The sequence below is a fragment of the Nilaparvata lugens genome, chromosome 8 (assembly GCF_014356525.2).
Source record: "Nilaparvata lugens isolate BPH chromosome 8, ASM1435652v1, whole genome shotgun sequence".
NCBI classification, from domain to species: domain Eukaryota; kingdom Metazoa; phylum Arthropoda; class Insecta; order Hemiptera; family Delphacidae; genus Nilaparvata; species Nilaparvata lugens.
The window spans coordinates 31,902,011-31,915,439 of NC_052511.1; the positions used below are offsets into that span (position 1 = coordinate 31,902,011).

Sequence of the window (13,429 nt, forward strand, 5' to 3'; positions counted from 1 at the left end):
GTGTGTAGGCTTTTTTCTCCTCCTATATCCGATTAAACCTCAACTCCTGCTCACGGACAAGTGCTTCATGAAGCACTTTGTGAGCAGTTATTGTTCACATTAATATTATATTATATATTATTATATTATATACTATTACTTACAATCTATTATTAAATTTTAGATGGATTATTGTTGTATTTGTCAAGCTAGACTCTATTTGGTTTCTGTATATGTATTTATGAGTGTGAATAAATTTGAATTTGAAAAAAAAAATTGAAAGATTTCGCCCGGAATTCAGTTCCTCTGGTGAAATACACCGATGCTGAATTGTTTGGGAACTAGTTTTTGAGAAACTTATGCTGGATTCATATGGAAAAATATCTGAAAAATTGAATAAAACTAGTCTGGAAGCTGTAGTGTGAGTAGTTTTTGAGAAAAAAGTTGAAATATGCAAAATATTCAAGTAGATAAACACAGGCTTCTACGTTTGATGCCCAATAACTTTCTTTAATGACCAGTAAACAAATAATTTTTTGCAACAAAAATTGTAGAGAATTTAATTCTGAAAATAATCATGTAAGCTGTGTAAACTAAATTTGAATAAAAGTTGAATAAAATGTATTCTTATGTAGTACATTACACTGCAAAAATTTGCTGTTTTATGAGAAAACTAATAACTCATAGGTTTTAGCTGATTGCAAATAAAACATGGATTTAAATAACAGCTGTTCCAAAACAGCTGATTTATTTTGTTTCAAATAAGAAAAATCTAAAAGAAATTACCAGCTGAAAATTATTTTCAGAAATATTTTAGCTCATTGTTGAACAAAACAACAAACTAAGTTAGGCCTACTGTAACCGCGCTGTGTTTTTTGTTTAATCTGTTAACCAGTTATTTGTAATCATTTCAATTTGCTTTTGTGTTGAGTGTTGACTTTTTAAAAATGGCAGGTAATTTTAGACATTATTCATACTCCGAATTAGCTGACATGCATTTTAATGTATGGAATGGGACACTGTAATAGTACTGAAGCAAGACGTTTGTATCAAGAGAACTTTCCTAACCGAGTATGTCCAAGTTCAAGGGTTTTTGCCACTATTCATCAACGTCTGTCTGAAACAGATTCTTTGATATCCAAAGAGCACATTTATGCAGGCAGACTCCGATCTACTATGACTGTTGAGTTAGAAGAACAAGTTCTTAATGAAATTTATGAACATCCAGAGAAGAGCACGAGGGAATTGTCAGTGCAGTTTAATGTCAAACAATCTATTATTTGGAGGATACTAAAAGAGCAACAATTACATCCATACCACCTCCAGAAAGTTCATACTCTATTGCCACGAGACTGTATTCCCCGTGCTGGTATTTGCTGATGGTTTTTAGAAATACTTGTTAACCCAAACTTTTTAACAACCGTTTTATTTACCGACGAGGCACACTTTACAAGAACAGCTATCGTTAACGTCCACAACCAACATATTTGGGCACATGAGAATCCTCATGCCATCAAACCTAATCGTCCACAACATCAGTTTTCAGTAAACATTTGGGCAGGAATCATAGGAGATCATCTACTTCTTTTCGAGCTTCCTCCCAGGCTTAATGGCATAATCTACTTGAACTTTTTGAGAGAAGAGCTATTTATCTTACTTGAAGATGTACCTCTTCAGTTGCGCCAAAACATTTGGTTTATGTATGATGGAGATCCAGCACACTTCAGTGTTGCTGTTCGTGAACACCTGAATCACAGCTTTCCAAATCAATGGATAGGCCGAGGTGGGCCAGTACCATGGCCAGCTAGGTCAACAGACTTAAATCCTTTGGATTTTTATCTTTGGGGACGACACTTGAAAACCTTTGTATACAATACTCCGATTGATACCATTGAAGAACTCCGATTAAGGATTTTGAACGGAATAGAAATGATAAAGCCGACTCCTGGAATATTTGAACGGTTCCGACAATCGATGAGAAGATGTCTGAACATATGCATTCAGAACAACGGAGGTCACTTTGAACATCATCTTTAGTCCTATGGTATAAGTTTAATGTCATTTAGATATGTTACTTTCATAGAAAAAAAAACTTTTCATAGATAACCGAATATTTTATTTGCAATCAGCTACAACCTATGAGTTATTAGTTCTCTCCTCATAAAACAGCAAATTTTTGTGGTGTAATGTACTACATAAGAATACATTTTATTCAAATTTAGTTCACACAGCTTACATAATTCTTTTCAGAATTAAATTCTCTACAATTTTTATTGCAAAAAATTATTTGTTTACTGGTCATTAAAGAAAGTTATTGAGCATCAAACGTAGAAGCCTGTGTTTATCTACTTGAATATTTTGCATATTTCAACTTTTTTCTCAAAAACTACTCACACTACAGCTTCCAGACATGAGTTTCTCAAAAACTAGTCCTCAAACAATTCAGCATCGGTGTATTTCACCAGAGGAACTGAGTTCCGGGCTAAATCTTTAACCCTGTATAGCTCGCTAATGAAGCGTTTATGGATATATGTTTATAAGAACTTTTTTCTTATTTTCACCTCTAATATAACGTATTAAATTATTTAACCATAATTAAGAATCACCCTGTATATTCAGATCTTTATGTTCCTATGAACGCTTCTTGACTTGAATATCTGCAGCATAGAGAATAATGTTTTGTTTCCTGCATTAAGCCGTTTTTGTACTTCTTTCATCTAATCACTGTAATCCGCTGTGTTAACTCCCAGGTAGGTAAAGTCATTCACTTTCTAAAAGCTATAGTTACCCACTGAGAGGGTTCTTCTGTTGTGATGACGTCTGCTTTGTTGCATGAACTTGGTTTTTTCACAATTTACTTTTAGCCCTAGCTCATTAGCTGCCCGTTCCAAGTCTACAAACATCTCTGTGACTGCCGCTACCGATCTTCCCGCTAGGTCGTCATCTGCATACCCTAAAATACGCAGTATTCTCTACAATGTCGAAATTGCTTGCTTAAAAGTATAGGATATATCCACTCGATACGATGTTACCTACAAACTGCACTCAAAAAAGAATAAATTATAGTTCCAGGTATTTCTATTTGAGTTGAATATCTATCATATTAATTTATTTGATTGATAGGAAATTGTACCATTAAATCATCCCCTTACCACAGGGATAAGGATGGAGACTTTTGATATGTTCATCCTCTAACCATCCCGAAGAGAGCTGAGTGGTAAAACATTGTGATCCAAACATTTCCCTCTATAAACTTTCGTTGGCTGGTCTAATATTACCTATTTAACAATTTCGGAGGAATTTATCAATCAATTCATGTAAATATAACAGCTCTATTCATTCATGACTATTATGAAAAATGTTTATGTAAACAAAACAGATCCTTTACCACAATAATCTACCTATTCAATTTATTCTCCATCCTCACAATTTTGCAAAAATGTACTACATAATCTACCTATTCAATTTATCCACCATTCTAACAAATTTTTCATATAAATGTCCTTACCTATTGAGCAGCTGCGTGGATTCCCGCAATTTGTTGATTTCAGCAGTCACTAAATCGTTCTTCCTCACTTCGTAGGCAGACAACGACTGATGCACCGCCAGTGGCACAAGATTTTCAAACAGATCTGCAAACAAAGTAAAAAATATACAATTCTTATATTCGAGTCGGAATTTGGTCATAATTCAATCATTGCAAATACATATTTTTCTTTTCACTGTGACACACTCAAGTCGGAGGGAGGTTTTTCAAACACACCGTATCCAGTTTCTGGAGGATATTGGAAGCAATTCCATATTGTTACAAGATGATTGCTACTTTAAAGCAGCAGACCGACGTGTGCACACAAACGGAGGAAATATCTCTTCCCAGGTGATCAAATGTTACAACGCACAAAGTCGACCGTCTGTCTGCATATGTCTGCATGCAGACGTATGATTTTCTCTCCGTTTGACTGCATACATATTTCTGTTTCGGTGTGCTTTCGCCCTTTGACCTATGATTGCTCTCATTTAACTTTCAGGGATAATATTTAACAAAATAAAATAATAAGATTGCAAAAATATGCTAACTATAAACATTAAATAACAAAGAAGAAAATAACATTTACCTTTAAAGTTAGCAGACAGTCTAGGAGGCATTGGCAAGGGCTTGGAAATTGCAGCTCTAGGTATCGGTTCGAGATTTTTGGCATCAGGTATGCGCTCATGGTAGATGAAATCGTTGTCTTTCTTGGCCTCCTCCAGGTGGCGCTGCGCCTTGCTCAGGTGGTCTGCGAACGCACTCGGCTTCCATCTTTGTTGGCTGATTTTGAACAGATCTATTGCTTTCTGAAAATTAACAAAATGTTACGAATAGCTGAAAACAATTAGTAAACAACTATAGGTTAAATAATAATTGTGAATCGAGATATAGTTCGAATATTAATTGACCAGTTTCAAATAAAATGTCGTACTAAACAACTGAAGAATAAATAAATCAAACAATTTTAACAGTTAACATTTTACATTGATGTATCAATCGTAAAATGATACTTACATTTAATCGAGCTATTTCTTCTCCAACAGACTTGTTGGCTCTGCATACTAAACTCTGGTGGAATTCAGCCAATGCATGAAATCCGGCTTGCTTTCCTGCAATCTGCAATAAACAAACACATACACAAATTAGTCCGATCTTCAATAAATAATCAAATACACAATCAAATTTTCTGTTATACAGCTACTACTATTATTGAGATGGAATAACATTTTATTTACACTAGAAATCAGTTTATAAAAAACGAATCAAATAGTTTTACTCTTAATAAAATACTGTATTAAAAAAGGGAACTTGTTAACTTGTATTTCATTCCAATAATCAAATAAAATATGACACTAAATAAATATCGGTATTGATATTGTTATTTCAGTTACAATATAATTGTGGTTAAATGGTAAAGTTCATAAGTTTCAAATACTATATGGTAATACATAACCTGAAGTGAAATCAGTTTAATTAAATTTAGTTTAGGAAATGAGGTGTTAAACTGACGGTTATGTGTAAATATTAGCCTATAAGAGTCCAAGAAGGATCGATTGGAGAGTAGTTACATTCATATGTGAATTTTATTAAAATCCACAATAACGAGACTATGGAAACTAACATACATTACTTGCAAATTATTTAATTCACTACATTATGTCTTTCATCAGTGAGGAGACCCAACGACAGTTCCGAAAGCTGTAACTTGTAGCTCGATATTCCCCAAACGTTTGGGGAACATGATGAACCAAACACTTTAGAGGTTCCAGTGTACTCAACAGTTTTAAATTTCCACTTTAACTTCAAAGTCTTTTTTAAAATCACATTATATTTGATAAACTTGAATAAAACTAGCATAATCATAAGATTTAAGAAATGGGAGAGTAGCACACTCATCAATATCTCATTATTTTATCCTTAAGAATAACTGCGATAATAGCCTATTCCAAATAACTCTGAATACTTATCGATGGGGAAAAATTAATTATAATAATAAAAAATTTACTCACAATTGGAAGCCATTCTTTTTCCCAGATTTGTCGCAAACTTTCTTTCTGGAATGCTTTCAAACATTCCGCATAGAAATCTTCACACTGAGAAGCTACCTTTGCGATAATGGAATCTTTCATACCATCTGAGAAAATAATTTCATATCATTATCGTTCGTGGTTATAGTTATATAATACATTTCCTTTATGTAACTAAATAAACAAACAGATAACAGAACAATTAATGAATATGAAACTGTGATGAACAGTGAAACTGTAGTACAGTACTTGACTTGAAATATTCGGAAGTACATTTGAATCACTATAGAAATCATATGCAGTGGGAGTGTCACCCACATTTTTGTTTTAATTAAGGCCCTTGCTAATATGAAATCTATAAGAAATCTATAGATCAATATAATAATCGAAATATCTATAGTTATGTAAGTTTATAAGTATTTTTATTCTATATATTTATAATTAATATAGTAATCAATATACAGAGTGTTTCCAAACTCCCTAACAATATTCTAGGACATTGTTCTTGGGTACGGATAGTATCCGATTATCATTTTTAAACCGTCCAAAAGTCCTTAGTTACTAACACAGCCGCCATTTCGTTTTTTCACTTACTATTTTTATCTCAACAACGGCTAAAATTATGGGAATGAAAATTTGCACAATTATTTATGACAAGACAGAGCTACATGGATAAACTTTTTGACGGAGAATTTATTATCGTAAATGTTTGTTGCATTGTTCCATAATGTCACCGAGGTAGGGTTAACAAATTACTAAATAAATCGTTTATTTAAATAGAATATATGTATAAAAATTTAAAATAACATTTTCAAATTAAAGTTTTATTGAGAACAGATGTAGAATGTGAATTCTAAATTTATAAGTTATAATTTTGTGTTGACGTGTCTGTAAAGATCGATATTGAACAGGGCGTTGTCTTTCGTGACTGGCAACTTGTGTCTTTTTCCTGTTGGACCTTCTTCTGAAAAACATGGCTGGCTGTTGCTTGTATAATTTTGTGCTCTGAGTTATTGTCTGTTTAAATGAATTTATTAATGTTTTAGATTGAAGTTTATATAAATTTTTTGTGCAAAGTTTGCTGTTTGTATAGTAAAGCCAATAGCCACTGTGTTTCAACTGTAAACTGGTTAAGTACTTAGTTCGTAGGTAGTAATTTTAGACGCTTAGACTTGTAAGTTATTGTTCTTTGTACCTATATTTCTGTGTTTTTGCAAAAATTTTCATCTGAAGATTATAAGTTAATTTGCTCTGAAAACTGGATTTCTCATTCATAGGCAATAGATCCATTCACAGTTTATCAAGAATCTATTTTATTGGAGCCGACAACTTTCCTTAGGTGATAGATGTTAAATGCTAATCCAACCGTTTAAGGAAAAATTGGTAGCACGGCAAATGGTACGCCCTGTGGTGGGACAGAATTACAAAATAAATATGTCCCAAATGGTACACCATGAAATCCCTGGTTATAGAAATTATTAGTAGATAGATATCTTGATAGGTTATGAATGGTTTGTTGCTGAGTGGGAAATCGGTTCAAGAGAAATCAAGTCCCAATGAATATTATCTGTGCAGACTAGCAAAATGGCATACAATATGAAAAGTATTAAAAAAGATGATGACTTAATAGCTGCCTTAACACAACTGTTTGATAAGCAAGAGGCTAAGTTAAATGCTAGGTTTGATGAGATGAAGCAAGAATTTGCTAGCATAAGACTAGAGCAGGTTAGTATAAACCTTCTGTTGAAAAATGCACATGAATCATTGAAAGATAATCATAAAGATGAAAACAAATTGAAGCATGATAATAGTAGTGTTAAGATACAGGATCAACTCATTCAAGTTTCTGAAAATGTAGGCCTAGTTACTGTTGTTGAAAAAGTCAACCCTAGTGAGACAGTAGAATTGAATAAAGAAGTAGGTAGGGAGTTGTCTTCACTGAAAGTCAACTATCATGAAAGTAATATTGCTACATCGAAAGTTAGGAAAACAGTAAATAAAATGAATGATTACATGAGACAGGTTTCTGTAGAGGTTAGGAAAAATGTAATCAAAATGAATCTTGCTTTGAGTCAAGTTGATGAGTTCAACTTTCAACTGAAAATTGAAAAGGTGTATGCAATGCATTTTCAAGTGAACATGACGAACTTTTGTAGGCAAAACTGCTTGGTTGAAACTAATGAACCCATGAATAATATCATGCTATTGAAGAAAACAAAACGCAAAGTTCCATTGATGTATTAGTATTCAAAGGTTGTTTCAAGTTGCTTATTTACAAGATGATGACAGTGAGTCACATGATGAAAGGGTATTCCCCAACACACATGATTAGGAATCCTGTGTTATGCCGGATTCAGAATAGCATAATCGCTACACAGTGTATGGTAAGAGTCCATAATTGTGTCTTTTTTCTTTCTGTAGCCTATTTTCTTGGCCCTTAATCTTTTCAATTTTCGATTCTTTCCTGTCTTTGTGTAATATTCAGTAATTTCTTCTATGAAGCATATCTTAACCAATCTTGTCCATAGTCATTTAAATTTGTATTTTTTTTCTGAAATAATTTTAGAAGTTAAAATAGTAGCTTATTTTCCTAATCTTTAATTGTTGATAAAACTTAACTTTTCTAAAATCTATCCATTGTTGTGTAAATAATTGTTTGCTTGTGGTATATTTTTTCATCATGTATCACTTATTTTGAAATGTGTGTTGTTTTAGGGAATTTATTTACCCAGTTTTCTTTTTCTCTTGTTTGTATTTTTTAGGGAACTTATTTACCCAGTATTCATCTTGATCATCTTTGTATCATAATCTTGAATGTTTATACTTATTATACAGTCTTTAATTTTAAATTATTTTAAAAAATAATTGGTTTAATTTAAAACGTTGTGTTATATTATCAATTGAAATGAGTTAAAGGCTAAAATTTTTCTAAAGTGTTTTGTAATTGATATTTTTTTTTTTTAATTTTAAAACTGTTTGTTCTATAAATTTTGATATGATTGATTATCGTTTGAAATGGATGCTGGAGTGTATGTAGAATTTTTAGTGGGGTTTGTTGATTAGAATTTTGCTGGTATGTGATTGTTTTTTGAGATGGAAACCCATTATTGCCTAAAGAAGGAATAACAGAGGTTATGACTTAGAGAGGCAGTAATGAGATAATATTTTTTGTGTTGATTACTTATGTTGATTGCCATAGATGCAAAAATTAATGATTAATAATGTTGATTGCCATAGATGCAAAATGATGATTAATTATGAATATTGTTTGCCTTTGAAGCAAAATATTATTGATGTTTTGAATGGTTTCTTGTTTAATGATTGATAGTAAAGTTTTGTCATGAGATGTAGTTGTGTTTAGAACATTGAAAAGTCGAAATAAACTATAGTATCCAACAAACGATGATTAATAATATTAGATAATTTGCTTTTTATACAATTTTTGAACAAATTAAAACTAAATAATTTTGAAACCCTGAATGATAAATCATAAATGTGAATGAACATGCTATAAATGAAATGTTATATTAATAATGAAATGCAAATATATTATGAAATGATTGAATAGAAGACCAAATGTCTGAAATTATTGAAATATGTATTGAAATTAAATTTTTGTTGTGTTGTTATGATGTTTGTTTTTTACAATTTTGATAATGATACAGGGTGTTATGAACTTATATTTTTATTTTGAAGAATGGATTAAATTTTGATATTTGAACAGTGAATAGATGAAAATGAATGATTTTTTTTTTAATTTATCATTGATATGTCCATATTTCACATTTATGTATTGCTGACTGTATAATAAGATGTTAACAAATTTCAATTTCATAGATACTTAAAATAATTTTTTGTGTATTAGATTGTATTGATAGCCTAATCAAGTTTTTCTTCTTAGTTTATAAGCATTTTAAGATAACAGGTACAGCACAGACATTACATTGAAATAGTTATCATGTGAATCTCGAAATCAGTAACAAGTGAACGCCATGAAGAGTGTTAAGAACATTTGGGTGATTTTCAAACTAGTGTGACATAACTACGCCAATATCTACGCCTAAATCTACGCTGCGGCCAATACCAATAACTACGCTAATGTCAACGCCAATAACTACGCCAAAATCTACGCCGATGCCTGTGCTGATGTCAACGCCGATGCCTGCGCCGAAGCCAATATCTGCGCCAATGCTGATGCCAAAATCTGCGCCAATGCTGATGCCAACAACAAAAATCAAAGCCAAAATCTGCGCCAATGCTGATGCCTACACTAATACCTACAACAATATCAACACTAATAACTACGCCAAAATGCCAAAATCTACGCCGATGCCTGTGCTGATATCAATGCCTGCGCCAATGCCAATAGCTACGTCAATGCCTGCGCCAATGCCAAAATCTGCGCCAATGCCAACAACAAAAATCAATGCCAATATTTACGCCGATGCCTGCGCCAATGCCAATGCCAAAATCTGCGCCAATGCTGCACCAATGCCAATAGCTACGCCAATGCCTGCGCCAATGCTGATGCCAACACCAAAATCAACGCCGATGCCTGTGCTGATGTCAATGCCTGCGCCAATGCCAATGCCTGCGCCAATGCCAATATCAACGCCGATGCCAAAGCCGACACCAAAGCATACACCAATAGCAATGCCAATGCTTGTTGCTGACTCTGTATCTCAAACTTCAACACTACTGCATTACCTGGAGGTAATTGCCATCCATGTTCACATTCACAACTTTGAATTCAGAAGAACAGTCACAGTATCATGAAAGAATTGATTCAAAAAATCCTCTCCTAAATTATTCTGTATGCAGAACTCTAAACCTTGAAAGCTGAAAATATCAAAAAACCAAACCTTACCTAAATTAATCCTCACCTAAATTAATCCTGTATGCAGCGTCTATCTCTTTTCCAAAAAAATGAATTACATTGTCATTTCAAGCCTGAAATGTACATTGTATAATTACAAATATGATACAAAATTTATGTGACTCTGTATTGAATTTGGAATGCAGCCGTCTACTACAAACATGAAGCAATGCTAACTGAGATGTCACCGGTATCAAGTTTGGAATGCAGCCGTCTACTACAAACATGAAGCAATGCTAACTGAGATGTCACCTGTATCGAGTTTGGTATGCAGCAGTCGACTACAAGTATCAGCCAACACTACGTGCATCCAGATCAGCCCAACACTTAACGTCATCACATTGGAGTCACACTTAACTGAAAATCATACTGAGTGCCTTAACGGACTGTTTTCCAAAATGTGCATCAATAAAATCAACAGCGTCAATAGTGAAAGAAATGAACATTTTTTGATTTATTGAAATTTTATGTGAAAATTAATGTAACAATTCATCAATTCATTTAAAAAATAAATAATAATAATAAATTTTTCATTCAACATACTAAATTTTTTTATGCAATAAAAATTAAATTTTTCTATCTATTAAATTTATGCGCAATTTCAAAAAACTATTCTTTACATATTAAACTTTCTGTTGAGATATTTTTCTTTAAATTATAAAGCTAAATCAAAAGTAATATTGATATTCTATATTTTGAGATATTGTTTGGAAACATATAACAAACGCTATTGATGAATTTTTATAATAATTTTCAATATTTTTGGATGACATGTAATGTTTTTCTAGAAAAAATTGTTACTGTTCTCGAATTTAAATTTCAACAATTTTCATTAGGGTCAATGTAAATTTTTTCTTTAAATTTTCAAACAGTAAAATTTTTTTATGTCAAGAGGGGGGTATTTGTAATATTACATTTTTCTTCTCACATTTAAATCGAATCTTCAATTCGAGATCTATGAAACTTTATAGTAAATGTCAGAGTTATCAATAGATGGATAAACTTTTTGACGGAGAATTTATTATCGTAAATGTTTGTTGCATTGTTCCATAATGTCACCGAGGTAGGGTTAACAAATTACTAAATAAATCGTTTATTTAAATAGAATATATGTATAAAAATTTAAAATAACATTTTCAAATTAAAGTTTTATTGAGACAGATGTAAATGTGAATTCTAAATTATAAGTTATAATTTTGTGTTGACGTGTCTGTAAAGATCGATATTGAACAGGGCGTTGTCTTTCGTGACTGGCAACTTGTGTCTTTTTCCTGTTGGACCTTCTTCTGAAAAACATGGCTGGCTGTTGCTTGTATAATTTTGTGCTCTGAGTTATTGTCTGTTTAAATGAATTTATTAATGTTTTAGATTGAAGTTTATATAAATTTTTGTGCAAAGTTTGCTGTTTGTATAGTAATCAATATACAGAGTGTTTCCAAACTCCCTAACAATATTCTAGGACATCTTGGGTACGGATAGTATCCGATTATCATTTTTAAACCGTCCAAAAGTCCTTAGTTACTATCACAGCCGCCATTTCGTTTTTTCACTTACTATTTTTAACTCAACAACGGCTAAAATTATGGGAATGAAAATTTGCACAATTATTTATGACAAGACAGAGCTACAAAAAAACTATGACAATTTTACAATTTAATAAAACAAAATGGCGGCGGCCTCTTAAAATTATATTTCTTGAATAACAAAAATCCGTTGATTTAAAAAAATAAATAGAAGAATGACTCTTTTTAGTAAATTTAATTACAAATCGATTGACATCTTATTTATTGAGATTGTACCAATATTAAGTGAGATTTAGCAGCTCTAGTGGTAGGTGACCTACATTTAAAGGGTAGTGTAACATTATATTATTGTTTGAAATGACCTAAAATCGCTTAATAATAACAAGCAATGCAAATGGAGATTTTGCATTATTAGGGCGACTTCATCAGCATGCCTTGGTGTGCACTGCAACAAACTTACAGTGATCACCTATCAATCACTAAAGCTGCCATATCTCGCTTAATAGTTGTTCAATATTAATAAATAAGATGTCAATCGTTTCGCAGCAATGGAAAATAATTGATATAAGAAATTAGATTGGTATCAGAAATCTAGCTGATAAACTGAATGGATGAATAGTGCAAATAACTCATTGAAGTTTGATAGAATGTGAATTGAATCTATCAATAAATTCAACTGAGCCAAAAACTCTGAATGATTAACATACCATCGACAGCCTTATGGAAGAACATTTCCTGTCCTTGGGCCACCATCAGTGCTGACAGAGCTGCCAGGGTGTCTGGATGCAGATCAGGAGTGGGGTCTTGATGTATGGCACCAATTACTGTCGTTTTCAAGTGATTGAAAATGCCGGCCGATTGCTTTAAAATAACGCAAAAATTAAATTGTTAACTTTCTGAATCTATCACACATCTTGACTACCACCAACTAATTTTCAAATACTCTAATATCAGCTTTTGAAGCTATTACAAATCCTTAAGTAATATTCATTAAAAAATTACCTGAAAGAGTTTAGCAGCCAACTTCCTTCCATCGTCGGTGTCACTGCTCTGGCCGGCTGCTATGCAACTTTGCAGTGCTGCTATGTTGAATAGTACGCACACTCTTTCGTACGCCATCGAAGAAATCGCTGAAATAACAAATCATTGAAGGCATTTAATATCATTCTAGAGCACTATATTAAATTATGAATATATTATCATATACAGAGTTGGTGCACAATATGATCCAACATTTAGTTCGTCATTAATTTTTCATGTTGGTGATTATCTTTATGTTTTAGGTTGGCAGACGTGACAGCGCTACATGGAAAGTTGTTTTGTCGTGACTAAATGATTCCTTCCTTTAAACAGTCGTTCTAACATGACCGACAAAGGAAGACTGTCTGTTGAACAACGAATAAAGAGCGTGTTGTTTTTCAATGAAACAAAAAGTGTGGTGCTTAAACAAAGACGGTTTCGTGCTCATTTTCAACTAGCTGGTCACCATCATTTA

At 32.5% G+C, this 13,429-nt stretch overlaps 1 protein-coding gene across 1 annotated transcript in view; it reads right to left on the reverse strand.

The window, feature by feature from the left end:
• Positions 1-13,429, reverse strand: part of LOC111062010 (programmed cell death 6-interacting protein) — a 40,211-nt gene that overhangs the window by 20,811 nt on the left and 5,971 nt on the right. Inside the window, exons 3-8 of the mRNA XM_039434535.1 lie at positions 12,937-13,064; positions 12,642-12,795; positions 5,518-5,642; positions 4,523-4,624; positions 4,095-4,314; positions 3,488-3,611 (exon numbers count right to left, since the gene is read on the reverse strand). Coding sequence (XP_039290469.1) covers positions 3,488-3,611; positions 4,095-4,314; positions 4,523-4,624; positions 5,518-5,642; positions 12,642-12,795; positions 12,937-13,064 — 853 coding nt within the window. The remainder of the gene's footprint in view (positions 1-3,487; positions 3,612-4,094; positions 4,315-4,522; positions 4,625-5,517; positions 5,643-12,641; positions 12,796-12,936; positions 13,065-13,429) is intronic.